General features: G+C 50.2%; 1 protein-coding gene across 1 annotated transcript in view; it reads right to left on the reverse strand.

Moving 5' to 3' along the window:
- Positions 1–14,975, reverse strand: part of SCARA5 (scavenger receptor class A member 5) — a 117,750-nt gene that overhangs the window by 35,352 nt on the left and 67,423 nt on the right. Inside the window, exons 5-7 of the mRNA XM_082468929.1 lie at positions 4,997–5,077; positions 2,821–2,919; positions 850–906 (exon numbers count right to left, since the gene is read on the reverse strand). Of these exons, the coding sequence (XP_082325055.1) occupies positions 850–906; positions 2,821–2,919; positions 4,997–5,077 (237 nt within the window). The remainder of the gene's footprint in view (positions 1–849; positions 907–2,820; positions 2,920–4,996; positions 5,078–14,975) is intronic.

Genomic DNA, 14,975 nt, shown 5'->3' on the forward strand with positions numbered 1-14,975 from the left:
CATTTCAGAGCCCAACAGATACTATATGGTGGTATTTTTTTTGCATCTTGGCTAGGAGACTCTATTCATTGAAACTTGGCTGGGAGGCTCACTCTTTTCTGGCACTCCCTCCAAGGTTCTACATGTAGCCCTTTGTAGGGGAAACAAACCCTGGAAAAGAGTATCATAACTAGATAAGCTGGCTTCCCTTGTAAACATTTTAGGAAGGACCCTCGTTGGAAAGACGCCCATTCCTGGCCTCGGTGGTCTGCCAAATAATGAGACTTCCAGCATCACTGCTCAGTTAGTGGCAGAGGAGGAAAACAAACAGGATTCTGCTTCGCCTCTACACCTTTCCCCATGAGGTCTTGCTGAATTTTAACAAGGTCAGTAACTGAATTTTAGCAAGCATCTCCAATGATGTAAGTCTGTCTAAACTGGTGTATTACATAGGATAATAATATTAAACACTTACTGAGTCCTAACCACCTGTTACATGGGTTAACTCATTTAATTCTCTACAATGACTCTATGACATAAGAATGCTTCTTCTCCCCATTCTATAGATGAGAAAACTGAGGCACACATTACATACATAGTGAGGCGGCCGGAAGGGAGCCCATGCAGTCTGCCTCCAGTCCCTCCCACACAACCACTGGGTTTATACCATGTCTGGAAACGTGGCCTGTGCCCCTGGGGTATAATTCTCTCTTGCTGGATCAGCTGAGCCCTGGAGTGGATAGGGAGCTCCTTTGACACGGGAGCCCCAGCCTATGGCTCCAGCCTCCAGCCACTGAAACTTGGGTTGCTTGGGCAACAGCTACACCTGTGCTGACACAGAATCCAGTGACCCCAACAGAATTTCCTTACTGGCATCCCCTGTTCTGTCTCCTTTCTCTCCTTTCTCTCCTTTTGGGCCTCGGTCACCTGAAACAGAGGAGGAAAAAGGGCATTAGAAATGGAAATAAATCCTAATTGTAAATAAAGTCTTACCTGCAGGTAACATTAACCCAAGACCAGAGAAATCCTCAGGGAGGAGCCCGCAGCCCTGGAGGGCATGCATGGCTGAAAGGGTAAGAGCTTGGGCCAATTATGTTGCCTATTCTGGTCCCCCTTGGAAGCAGGGTGGTGGGCACCAAGCTGAGAAGTTTCATTCCCTCCTAACTAAAGCACAGAAGAGCAGCGCAGCACAGACTAAAGGAGTACATGGTATCCCACAGGAAAAAGACAAAGCAAAGATATTCCTATTAAACAGCCGAAGTTTCAGAAGTCCAAATCCAAGGTTGTTCTAATAAGCACGGAAACAGAAAAGGAAGGAGGGAGGGTCTTCAGTTACAAAGGGAGAGACATAGGTTCTAAGTCAGGCAGATTTATCAGTGGAGGAGGCTATAAAACACGAGGGAGAGTTTCCAGGGAATTGTGGAATTTCCTTCCCAGGATATGGTTAAAACAACAGAGCTTTTTTCTCAGCTAACATCTCACTCTACAAAGAAGTAGAAGGGTCCTGACACCACTCAAGGGGACATTAAAATGACCAGGGAATTCCATCCAATTGCCTCCAGAAAGATATCTGCAAATCAAAAGCTTATGGCATATACTCTCATGAAAAAAAGCAAGCCAGCAAGTTCCAGGGGAGGATGCCTCATGTGTTCCGAGTCTTGAAAAAAACAAAAGCAACCATATATGTAAATACGAATGTGCTTGGAAAAGGGTCTGGCAGGATGTACTCCAAAGTGTTTACAGTAGTTATTCTGAAGAATAAGCGCTTAAGAGACCTAGCGGGAAGGCACTCACTTTTTACTTTATACATTTCTGTATTGTTAAATTGTTTTCAATAAGCATGTGCTGCTTTTGTAATGTGTTTTAAAATCGATTTTTTAAAATGTGGATCATAAAAGGAAGGAAAACCTCAGTCTGTTTAATCACCAACCAGAAAGTAGAATAAAAGTTCCCAGGGATCCTAGATTAAGAGGTCATCCTAGATGTGGGGTGGGAATGATTAATAGTATTTTTCTTTTTCTTAGTTTTCATTTTAACAAGTGAGACAGCCTGGGGCAAGAGTGTCAGAGTTCCTCTTCTTCTTCTGCAATGGTGCTAAGAGGTCTGGACACTCTTGAAATGAACGTAGAAAGATGGGACTGACTATAAAGTGGGATTCCCTGAAAATGAACAAGATGACTATTAATGGGAAGGAAAAAAAGTCAGAAGAAACACTATTGGCGATGGAAATCTGAGGATTGATTAAAGTTTTAAATATTTGGGGAACAAAAAGAATATGAGGGAACTGTGAGGAACCTGGCAGTATTGGGGGGAGGGGGCCATCCTGGGTCTGTGTTTCTCCTGCAAGCCCGCTCTCCTGGCCTGGCTTCCTCTGGTTACATCACCTAGCTGCAACCAATAGTTAACACTCCCTTGCGTTTCTACAGCGCTTTGGAGTTGACCGTGTTTTCACTCATATACATTCCACGTAATCCTCGTGACAGCCCTGTGAAATACAGTGTCGCGAGGCTCACTGGTTTGGGGATGAGGAAACTGATGCTTAATGGGAATTCCCTGGGCAGTCCGGTGGTTAGGACGCGCGCTTCCACTGCAGGGGGTGCAAGTTCCATCCCTGGTCGGGGGGGAACTAAGATCCCACAAGCCCTGCGGTGCGGCCAAAAGAAAAAAAAAAAAGAAAAGAAAAGAAAACAAACTGATGCCTAATGAGATTAAGTGACTTGCTCAAGGTCACTCAGCTTGTCAGTGGAAGAACTAGAACTTGAACCCGGTCCACACTCCAGTGCCCACATTGGTGCGCAGGGGCTGGCGGTGAGCAAGGGTGCGCAAGAGATGCGTTGTTACCTTTGAACCCACGCATGCCCATCGGTCCCATGGCTCCCAGCTTCCCTTCGTCGCCCTTGGGGCCGGGCAGTCCTGGGGTCCCTCTCTCCCCTGGCAGACCTGGGGAAACAAGAAAGTTTTGGAGCCTCAGACTCAGAACCGGAAGGGCCCCCAGAGGCCATCGTCTGGCTCAGCCACAGGCCTCGACCATGCATCCTCCTGCTGCCCCCGCTTCCTGATTCTTCTCAGGTAAAGATGCTGCAGAGACAGTGTCCAAAAGGTCAGCACAAACCCTCCCCGTCAGCACCTTTTATCCAGTGAGGCTGAACCCCTCCCCCCGAAAGGTCCAATTCTATTGTGAGTGATGGTGGAGGTGCCAACCTCATTCGGGAGCTGTCTCTATACCTCTAGCTTTGCTAGAGATTTAGACTTGCAAAATTTTTTTGAGCCTTTTGAATGTGGCAGGCAGTGTTCTGGGTGCTTTCCATTACGTATCTTATTTAATCCTCCCCATAAACTGAGGTATTATTTCACCTGAGTTACCAATGAGAAAACGGAGGCCCAGAGAGGTTAGGTAACCTGCCCATGGTCACACAGCAGAGAGCGCTGGAGGCAGGGTCCTATCCTTGGTTGGCTGGCTTCATCTCAGCTGGATGAAAAGGGCTTACTGGTACTTGGGGTAGGAGGAAGATTAAATCACTCCCCATCCTATGTAAGACAAAACCAGAAAGGTCCCTTCCTTGTGGTAAACACAGGGAAGTGTAGAGAAGGGGAAGGTAGGCTGAAGAGGAGGCAGGAAGTCTGCAAGCTCAGTAACTGGGGCAGACAGGCTGCTGTCACATCAGTCCCCAGGGCTCCTGGCCACAAGGCCCCATGGCACTGGCTGCACGTCACCATGGAAAGCCGGAGTCAACAAATGGTTTCGCCCAGCGAGGCCTCAGCCCTGGAGGCCTGACCTAAGCCCACAGTTATCTCTGCAAAGCAGGGCACTCTAATTAACTAATTAATTGTACTTTCCTGCTTCAAATGTTAGCTGGTTTCCTTTGGCCTTTTTCCGTGACATGGAGAAATCTGTCTCGCACTTATGATTCCTCCGCCGTAAACATCAAACGGTTGGAAGAGGATGGGGGCCCCAAGAGGGTGGTAGCACCTCAGACGAGGGCTTGATTTCTTTATTTTTTTCCCTAACGCAACATTCCTGGAGCCCAACAGCCCTGCTGCCACGGCGTTGTGTGTCTCCTGCAGGATATGCCCAGGGACCCTGCATCCTGTCATTGACTAAGGCAGAACAGGAGGTTCCACAGCTCTGGGAGCCCCTGGGCATCCTTGATTCTGAGTTTAGGGAGCTGTGCTGAGAGGTGGAGGCCAGGAGTGGAGGCCAGGCCGTGGGTTCTGCCTCCACCAGCCTCTGCCTCTTCTCCTGTTCTCAGCCTCCTTAGAGATTTAGGAAGGGGGTGGTTTGGAGGTATAATTCCTGACATAAATAAGCCGACACCTTTCCCCCGATAAACCTCCCCTTTTCTTACATCACTTAGAAGACTCTACACTCCCTTAGAAAAACGCTGCTCACAGCAGAGGCTCAGGAATGGACAGGCTGGGATGCCAAATTTGGTAAAGTAACAGAACGGGAACTCCTGAGACGAGGCATTTAAGACAAACATACTCTTTCCAGAAGGCCCCAAAGTACCCTCCGCGCCAGCTATTGGACCTTCCGGGCTGTCACTAGTGCATGTAGCAGGGTGGAGAGGGCATGAGAGGGCAGGTATCTACTGCCCGGGGCAGGTTCCGCAGGAGGTAGGGGGTCAGGCGCTGGGGACTCAGGAAACACTGAGGGGACAGAGCATACTTGATGGGCTGCTCTGCATCAGGGGACACCCTCAATACCTTCCAATGGCCCTGGGCACAGGGACCCTGACTCCTGGGGTGGGAAGTGGCTTCAAGGAGTTGTGAGCCTCGTGTGTACCCTTTTTCTTCAGGTCCTGGTACTCTCTATGGAAAAGGACTTGCTCCATCCTATTCTTATACCAATAACCTCTTAGTCTCTTAATAGAACAGGGCATCTGAAGCTGAGTTGATTGGGCACTGTCCCAGGAGCCCCATCACCGATACCAAAGAGAAAATAGAGGGTCAGGGATGGATAGCAGAGCCCCTTCCCTTCCTGGTACGTCCAGGTCCCTCCCAGGGGCCTCCCCATTACCTCGAAGTCCAGGTAATCCAGGGATTCCAGGCGTGCCTTCTTTCCCTTCATCCCCCTGATCGCCTTTGGGGCCCGGTGGTCCTGAAAGGGTTACAAACAGCACTAAGGTTAGAGGATGGCTTTCTGGAGTAAGTCACCTGTGGAGGAAACTCCCTCCTAAAAAGAGGAAAGGTCAGCATTATGCTTTGGAGGCACACAGGGCTCTATCTAGTCCAGCCGTGTGTGTGTGTGTGTGTGTGTGTGTGTGTGTGTGTGTGTGTGTGTGTGTGTGTGTTTGCACTGGGGAGGTAGGAATCAGGGAAAGCTTCCTGGAAGAAGTAACATCCAAAGTGAGATTGCAAGGAGGAACAGAAGGTGGCTAAGTAAAGAGAGGAGTGGGAGTGTGTTACGGACTGAATGTCTGTGGCTCCCCTAACCCAACACCAAATGCATGTGTTGAAGCCCCAACGTCCAACGTGCTGGTATTTGGAGACGGGGCCTTTTTGGGAGATGATTAGGTTTAGATGAGGTCATGAGAGTGGGGCCCCCATGATGGGATTAGCGCCCTTGTAAGAAGAGACCCCAGAGAGCACTCTCCCTCCCTCCCTTCCTCACGCCGGCACTGATGAGCATGCTTGCTCTGCCATAGGGGGCACGGCAAGAAGACAGCCATCTGCAGCCAGGAAGAAGGCTCTCATCTGAACCCAACCTTCATCTCAGACTTCTAGCCTCCGGAACTGTGAGAAAGGAATGCTGTGTAAGCCACCCAGTCTGTGGTATTGTTACAACAGCCTTAACTAAGAGGAAAAGGGGAAAGTTCCAGGCTGAGGGAACAATCCCTATGAGAGCTTAAAGATAAGAAAGAGATCTGTGAATCATGATGGGATTAGAAACTGGGGGTGGGGGTCCCATGATAGGATAAGAAGGGTGAGAAAGTGGAGGGTCCTGGAGGCCTGGTGTAAGTGTGTTGAATTTGACCCTGAGGGCACCAGAAGACACAGAAGGGGCCTGAGAGAAGAGTGTGGTCATACCTGCACACAAGGAAGACTGCTCAGGCTGCAGTGTTGGAAAGGGATTGGAACAGAGGGAAAGCAGAGGCAGGGAGGTCAAGGAGGAGGCTGCACCCCAGGTGAGAGGTGGCGGAGCCCTGTATTAAGGAAGTAGCCGTGGGGAGGGATGTGAGTGGCTGTTAGGAAGTAGAAGAGACAGACCTTGGCTAAACTAGGTGAAGGCAGGGGAGGCGGCCAGGATCAGGTTCAGATCTCTGGCTTGAGCACCTGGACGGAAGAAGAGGTTTCTAATTGCTCCTTAGCGGGGCTTCCTTCCAGGGCGAGGGTCCAGCACCATGGCAGGGATTCTAGCTTGTGTGATCAGATTCAGTCTCCACATGCTGGGTGTTGAGATTACACAGCCAACTAGCGAGTGAGGGAGCCGTGGTTTCAGCTCAGGTCTGCCTGGCCCTGTCCACCCTGCCTTGCTCCTCATGCTAGACCTCCTGCCATTCCCAGAACGCACCCGAACCTTCCCGCACGGCAGCCTGCTGTTCCCAGACTGGCGAGCCAGGGGGGGCCTCCCTGCCAATGTCCTATGGCTACCTGCCCCTCAAGGATGCTCATCACCACCTTCTCGGCCAAACCTTCTCTGATCTATCATTCCTGCTGCAAGTGGGCACGGCCTGTTTGAATGCACGTCCTTGGTGCCACTTGACGTTTATCTCACACTGCCTGGTCTTACAGTCACAGGAGTGCGTGTTCTCTTTTTCCTAAGAAAATGGCCAGCTCCCTGAGACAAGACCACATCCTTGACATCCTCGTACTGGCTGTGAAGATCCAGACTCTAAATTGCCCTGCTCTGGCTGCTCGATGAGGGAAAAAAGGGGACCAAGGAAAATGCCCAAACTGTATTGCACTGGGTGGAAGTGTGTCCCCTCCACGTTCACGTCCACCTGGAACCTCAGAATTTGACTTTCTTTGAAAACAGGGTCTTTGCAGATGTAATTAGTTAAGATGAGGTCAGATTGGAGTAGGGTGGGTCCTTACCCAATGACTGGCATCCTTATAAAAAGAGAAAGCACAGACAGCTGGGCAGAAGGCCAGGTGACCATGGAGGCTGAGACTGGAGTGATGTGTCTACAGGCCAAGGAACGCCAAGGATGGCTGGCAACATGAGAAGTTAGAAAGAGGCCAAGCAGGATCCTCCCCTAGACCTTTTAGAGAGAGTATGGACACCTTGATTTCAGACTTCTGGCCTCCAGAACTGTGAGAGAATAAATTTCTGTTGTTTTAAGCCACCCAGCTTGTGGTGCTTTGTTATGGCAGCCCTAGGAAACCAAAACACGTATACTCGCAGCACAGCAGTCATGTCTTGCACAATAAATATTTGATGAATGAATGAGTATATGAGATCAGAGGGTGTAAATACACACAAAACAGCCAGGTGGCCAAGATCAAGATGTACTGATACATTCCCAAAGTTGACACTGTCCGCAGACCCTAACCCAAGTTGACAGCTGTTTAAGAATTCAATGGCATGTGCACAGGGAAAAAAGTAATCAACAATTGAAAAATGCACAAATCATTGCACAATGACTTGTGAGTTACACAAATCATTTAAGGAGGACTGGGGTTTGTAGTCATCTTCCTCTTTCCTAGGAAGAAAAGCAAAGTAAGACTGGCCATGTTGACCTCGGTTTTTGAACAGGAACTGCTGGGAACACGCCTAAGATTATACAGCAAAGAAAGACAGACTACAGAAGCAAATGAGCTTTAACAATGCCCATTCCAACAATCCCCTGGCCAGGTCAAAGCTGCAGCAAAGGGAGCTGAGAGCGGTTCCTGGATCTCTGTACGTCATGGGCTGTCACTGGGCTGTCACCCTCCCCCTGTCCCCAGTCCACTCCATCCCTTTTCACTCTTCTCTGCTCCCTCCCGGCCTCCCCATGGGAAACCCAGCACTCCAGGAATCAAGCAGGTCAAGGATACCATGGACCATGCCCTCCATTTGTTTTATTCGCTCTGATGTGGGCGTGACCCAACATATGGACCTTCCCGGGAGTCATTCTGGCAAAGAGAGGATGTTGCCCAGCGGCCTGACCCTGATGGTAAGGCATCAAGGTGGCAGAGGTCATTTGGAAGGTGAGGTTTGAGGATGGATATGGAAGATCTTAGGTTCAGGTCCTGGTTCTATAAAATCTAAGTAAAAATCCCTTCCTCTGGCGTTTGTAGTGAGGAATAAGCGAATTCAGTGACGTGGTGGATAGAAACAGTCTTGGGAAGCTTTGAGTGGCAAGGCCATCCCTGACCATCTGTACCTCACTTTTCGTAATGCTTCATCAGAACTATTTGGAGATGGTTATTCCAGGCTCTGAAATCACCCTGCCAATCCAGGGAGAGCCAGATCCAAAAAACATCCTACACATGGAGAGTTTTTAAGACATAACTAAGTGGTTAGTGACGGCCTTTACTAGAGATTAACTGGGAAGAAGCCGGGGTAGACAGTTAAGGTGGGTGCTGACTTCCAAGCCTTAGTCATGTCCTCAGGTGGTACTGGCCCGGCCGACTCAGAAGAGGCTGGAATGCGGCCAGTCTGAGTCTCATGGGGCCATGCTGCCTGGAGCCCTGAGGACCAAGTGCTTCTTTAAAGCAGGGCTGCCCATGGGTCATGCACTCCTGGGGCCTGACTTTTTGTCATTTTCTCAGGAATCCAGGTTAACGATCTGGAGCTCTCTTGGACTCCTCCCTTTCCTCTGGCCAGCCCCCTTCAAGGCTGTCATCCAGGTGATTCCCATGTCATGTGTCTAACTCCTTCCTCACTGCCTCACTCACTGGGGTCCTCCCAGCCTCCCTCCTTGGCTCCGGCCTCTCTCTCCAGCCCACTGTTGCTGTCTGATTAATCTCATCAGAATCAAGTGAACTCAGAGCCCTTGGAAGCCCCTCACACCATGAGGGGTGGGCAGCCCCCTCTGTTGGGGACCCCCTGAAAATCATTCCCAACCTGACCCCTTCTTCTGCAAACTCACAGCCTGATGCTTCTCGACACAAACTCTCTTCCACCTCAGCAGAAACGTTCTCCTTACGGTGTCCCCAGATACTAGCCAAATCTTTTCCTTTCTAAGAGGCCCATCACTCTCAGCCCTGAAGCTCACCTTCACACTCATCCCTCCCATCTCTGAGGGCACCGGGGCGGAACCCCCAGATCTCAGAACGGGAAGGACCCTCAGGCATCACCGTGTACAAACTCCTCAGGGGAGCGCCAGAGCCTGGGCAGGCCGCCCTGTGCCCACACGCCAGCCACTGTCACTCCCCTCGGACTGTGGTCCCCAAGGAGGACAGGCCTATCTAAAGGGCTGGAGCCCCACTCTCTGTGGCCCTGGGCCTCACATAGCACCTGGCACACAGGAGAGATTTCAAGGAATGACTTCCAGGCAGTCCTGGAAGCTGTTATGGTGTCAGTGGTCCCAGTGGTCCCCAAGATGAGCATTTTTTAAAATTTTTATTAAAGCAGAGTTGATTTACAATGTTGTGTTAATTTCTTCTGTACAGCAAAGTGACTCACTCATATATATATAGATATAGATATAGATATATATACTCTTTTTCATATATGGCTTATCACAGGATATTGAATATAGTTCACTGTGCTATACAGTAGGACCTTGTTGTTTATCCATCCTAAATATTATAGTTTGCCTCTGCTAATCCCAAACTCCATCCCTCCCACATCCCCCTCCTGGCAACCACAAGTGTGTTCTCTACAACTGTGAGTCTGGTTTTGTTTCATAGATATGTTGATTTGTATCATATTTCAGATTCCACATATAAGTGATATCTTATGATATTTGTCTTTCTCTGTCTGACTTACTTCACTTAGCATGATAATCTCTAGGTCCATCCATGTTGCTGCAAATGGCATTATTTCATCTTTTTGATGACTGAGTAATATTCGGACGAGCTTCTGAGCTTCTCAGCTTACGCCATCATGTCTCACCTTTTCCGCCACTGGAGCAGGCCAGGGCAGAGGTGGGCTGGGACAAGGGGACGCAGACTCCACTTCTCCTCAATCATGGAAACAGTCCGGAGCCCCTCCGCTGGGCTTCCGGTCCTGGGTGCCAGCCCCTCTCTCCCGCCACCTCCCACAGGGGGCACTGGGAGTGGGAGGAGGCGGGGAGGGAACCTCCGGGCCCTGGGCCCAGGTCCCCCTCGGAGTCTGTCCACTGGTCTAGCCCACCCCCCATGCCACCCCCAGCACAACTCTGCCCTTGCTGGGCTGCCATGAGCCGCTCCAGCTGGAAGCATCTCCAGCACAGAACAAAGGATTTGGGACTGAGCATTTGGGAGAAACACCAGGATTCTTCTGGGGACCAGCCAATGGGGAGGGGAAAGCAATCCGCTCTCCCTTCCCGGATCCTGGAATGAGAGACGGGGTGGGGGACTCATGTGTGCTGGAATCCAGACAGGGACCTGCCAAGAACAAATGATCATGACAGCTGATGCCTCGGGCCCGAAGCCAGCAGAACCGTGACCAAGCTCGTAATGTAAACACCACTGCGGAACCACGCTAATCCTGGGGTGGCTGCCAGAGGTCGGGTCCCTGCTTCCATTGCCCTGATGTCACTGGGGCTCTGCATTCTCAGTGCTATGACGTTTACAGTATCAAGAGCTCTCTCACTTCATTTCATGCATCCTCTCTGGGACCCTGAGCGCGTGCACGGGGCCGTGGCCCAGCCTGCAAAGACAGCTTCCTTCTGAGCCTCAGAGGCAGAGGGCTGGTGGGCAAGGCTGGGGGCAACTGCTAACTTCCACAGCAGGCGCTCCATTCCCCTCCCAGCAGAGCCCCCTGCAGCCTGCAACGGGGTTAGGGAGGGCGGCACCAGTCCATGCTTCCTAGTCTGTGGTGGGATAGAAACACCTCCGTTCACAGAGACGCCCACCACCTTCAGGGATACACACTTCTGTGCACCAGAGACCAGGGCCCACTGTTCCCGCCTGGAACCCAAGACCCCATTCCCATTATGAACATTTGTTGAGTGGGACTCTCTACTCTACCAGATGGTGTTTTTTCTCGAAACAGCAGCCCACAGATCAGTTTGCTTTGTCCATTTGCTTTCATGAATTGAGAGATGACTCTTCGAGCCCAGCCGAGGCACTGGCTGGGGATCTGATGTAGGCAAGTCCTTTCCCCTCTCTGAGCCTCAAGGGCCTCAACTACAAAATGAGGGGAGTGGACTAGGTGATTTCAGAGCCCTATTGTCACTCTAACCTTCTGTGAATCTATAAACACCCGTGTAGCGAACTGAGCCACCTGCATGTGGCTGGGGAGTCTTGCCTTCAGGCCTTTGCTCACACACTGCCCCCTCCTGGGATGCCTGCCCTCTCTGGTTAGCTTTCCCCCTCCTGGGATGCCTGTCTGATCATCTAAGTTCTCTGCTCCTTTCAGAGCCACAGAGAGATTTCAACAGACTTGATAAATGCTGAAAATCCAAAGCAGAAAACAGAAAGCCCCACTGTGAATGTACACAAAAGACAAACCCAGAGACAAAACTCACAGAAAACTGTGTAACAAAGTGAGAGAATGAAACCGTTTGGGGTCAAGCTCAAGAATAACATAAACAAGCTCATATTTGAAAAATATACATAGTGGGGTATTTGTGGATTCTGAGCCAGGAAAGGGCAAAGTGCGTGCGTGTGTGTGTGGGTGTGTGTGTGTAAAGACTAAGAGAGGAACTGAACAAAACTAGTAAAGAAAGGCCACTCAGACAGCAGTATAGAAATGCAGGAAAGCTTATCTGGTAAAACATCCCTTATCTAAAAGCCAGGGTAGAGTTTTGTGCTGTTGAAGTTGAATGGTAATTACATTCAGATATACCAAACAGAACTCTCTTTAATCATACCAGTTGGGTCCCTAACAACCATGAGAGAGGGAGGTGGGAAGGGGAGACACCAGCCACAGTGGTGGTCCTGGGAGATATAGGGGCCGAATGGTCTTCATCTCTGAAGAGCCAGCAACCCATCAATAATGCCAAGCTTGAAGACTGGAAGGCAGGTCTGGGCAGAACTGAGATGAAACTTCAGTTCAAGGGAACTAAGTGTGAAACTTAGTTTCAGAACCAAAGAAAGACTGCTTAGAGGATACCACCGGAAGAACCATGGCAAATGCATGACCCAGAGCCGCTTCAGCCCGAGCCAAGAAGAGGGACTCAGAAATTAAAGAATCAGGATGCGAAATGTTCGGTGAGGCCGAAGAGGCTGCACCAGCAGGAAGCCTGGTGATGTGTGTTGATCGGAAGAAGAAGGAAGGGGGAGCGCCTGGTAGGGCCTACCCCCCCAAATACAGGAATAGACCCGAGGGACCACGCTCCCTTCTCACTTCATGGCTGCTAGCTGGTCTCTCTCCACCCCAGAAAGCACCACGGTCAGTGAAAAAACATGGTTTCTGAACCAGAAAGACCCACGTTAAATCTTGGCTTTGTCACTTGCCAATTGTGTAAGAAACATTGGGAAAGTTATTCGAGTTTCTCAGCTATAAAATGGGTTCAATAATACCTTTTTTGCAGGATGTGAGGATTAGCACTCTTTAATGTCTACTTAGAGAATAAATGTCGACAAAATGTCTGGCTCGTGGTAGGTTATGATGCGGTGTCGCTGCTATTATTAAGTACTGAACAGACTGGGGAGGTCAAGGAAATGAAAAGATGGGAAAAGCTAAGACCCCAGGGGTGTGGATGTGGAAGAAGACATGCTACCGCCTGCTCTCCTTTGATTTCTGAGACATGAAACCAAAGTGACCCAGGACAAGAAAACTGATCCTCTGATGGCACGGGTTCAAAAGATGTAACAGCTGTTCCACAAACATTCCTCGAGTTCCACTCACATGTATCACACTGTTAGGTGCTGGGGGACACAGGGGTGGGCAGCTGAGGGTGACTGGCTGTGACAGATTGAGCACTGGCGTTGGGTTGCAAGTCGTGGGCTGGCGACCGAATGGCACATTTAACATGGGTGAATCCGACGGCATGTAAATTACACCTTATTAAAGCTGTTGAATACAAAAGCCCTGGGTTGGATCATTTCTAACTGTGTGTCCTGGAGTAAGCCTGGTATTTTCTCCTGCAGCCTCAGTTGCTTTTCTGCAGGAATCCTATACGCTCTCCATAGTGAAACCTGCCTTCAACCAAGCTCATAGCTGGTGATGGGGACCCACTTTAAAACAAAATAATGTTCTATTATTATTAACTGGATCTGGAAAGTACCATGCAAATATAAGTCTCCATCATGACTATCTTCTGCTCTGATAAATACAGAATCCCAGAGAAGGGAGACTTCAGTGAGCTAGAGAGGCCAGCGGGTTCCTGGAGGCGGTGGGTTTGACTGAGATGGGAAGGATCAGTGGGATTTGTATCACGAGGAGGAAGAAGGAGGTTTTGCAGTGGAAGGAACCGCTGGAGTAAAGCTAAGGCAGTGGGAAAGGTGGGCTGTGTCTCTGCGGCAGGGACAAGACGTGTCCCACTGGACTGGATGCTTCGCATAGAGCAGGGGATGCCAGATGGCTGTCTGTGGACGATGTATGACCCACAGATGTGTTGTTTTTGGCCCACAGAGTTAAATAATTAAAATTTTCTAGAACATTCCATGTTTCCAGTTTCTCTGGAAAAAATGGGAAGACCTTATTATCAATGCCAAGCCAAAATGGGCTGGACCTGCCATAGCCCCTACTATTCCCCTGACACCAAAGTCATTTTAGGCATTGACATTGCTCGACTGCCCCTGCAGACAGTTCTGTTTGTAACCCCTGGTACAGGGGACCAGTTAGAGGAGAAGGCAGGAAGGACAGGCTGGGGCCAGGGATGCGATGGAAGGCACATCAGCTCTGGGATCAGAAGAGCTAGGGTTCAAGTCCTGGCCCCATCACCTCCTAGCCTGCAACTTCCTGAGCCGCTTCCTGAATCTCAGCACATTCATGGTTGTTTTTAAAAGACACCCTGTGAGATACACTCGGCACGGTACCTGACATAGTTGGTGTTCAAAATGGTATTATCATTGTCTACTGTCAGCCTAAGGAGTTTTTGGTGAACCCGGCAGACCTGGGTTCTGAGCAGGGGGTCATGCAGGAAGAGCACATTTCATGAACACTCTGACAGTGACACGCAGGGCAGACAGCAGCGGGAAGGAATGGGGGAGAGGGGAGCGGGGGAGTGGGCAGTCAGGGGTGCAAGAGAGGAAGGTTGGCTGTAAAGGTGCTGATGTCTGTGGACCCCGAGCGAGAGTCCGAATGGAGGCCCGTGCATTTTTGCCATTATATTCAAGAGTGATAAATGAAGCCAACACATTGTTAAAGAAAATAAAACATGTTCTTCTACCTGGATGAATATAGCTTTCTAACAGTCTGGAAGGCCAGGTTCAAATTTGGAATCTTCCAACTTTTTGTAGCTCCACCATGTGTATGGTCGGGCTACCCAAGATGGCTGTTCTCTTGCTCTCTGTACATCCCCTGCCCAACGAGTGTCTGCTTCACCTACACCCTAATCACATGACTCATCTTCCTACATACTTGCCTCCACCCCAGCTAGTGACTGTTCTTATCAAAGGGGCCTTGAGGGGCGTGACCCTCTGCTAGTTTCCCTGGTAACCGATGAGCCCACCTGACATCAATTCCCAAATGGCAATCTCCCCTTCCCCCCCACCCGCCCCACAGAGAAGACTGCGGCCTTGTCCTGCCTGCCTGTCTGACGCACACGGTGGGGTGTCACTCCAGGACCTTGCTTCAGACGTGTAAACTCCCCAATCCATTAAACCACTGATGTCTCTGTTGCTGACTCCAGGCTTGCTCTTCTGTCTTAAAGCTGGGCAAGTGCAGGCCTTCTAGGCCTGCGGGGCGCAGCCCAACATCAGGGAACACCATGCAAGGACCAGGACACTGGGGGAGCGCCTCTCTGTCTGGCCTGAGCCCCAGCTTTCCTCCCCAGCCCCAAAGTCTTGGAGGCTCCGGCTGGCACATCCAAGCC

Source organism: Balaenoptera physalus (assembly GCF_965194825.1).
Source record: "Balaenoptera physalus genome assembly, chromosome: 7".
Lineage (NCBI taxonomy): Eukaryota > Metazoa > Chordata > Mammalia > Artiodactyla > Balaenopteridae > Balaenoptera > Balaenoptera physalus.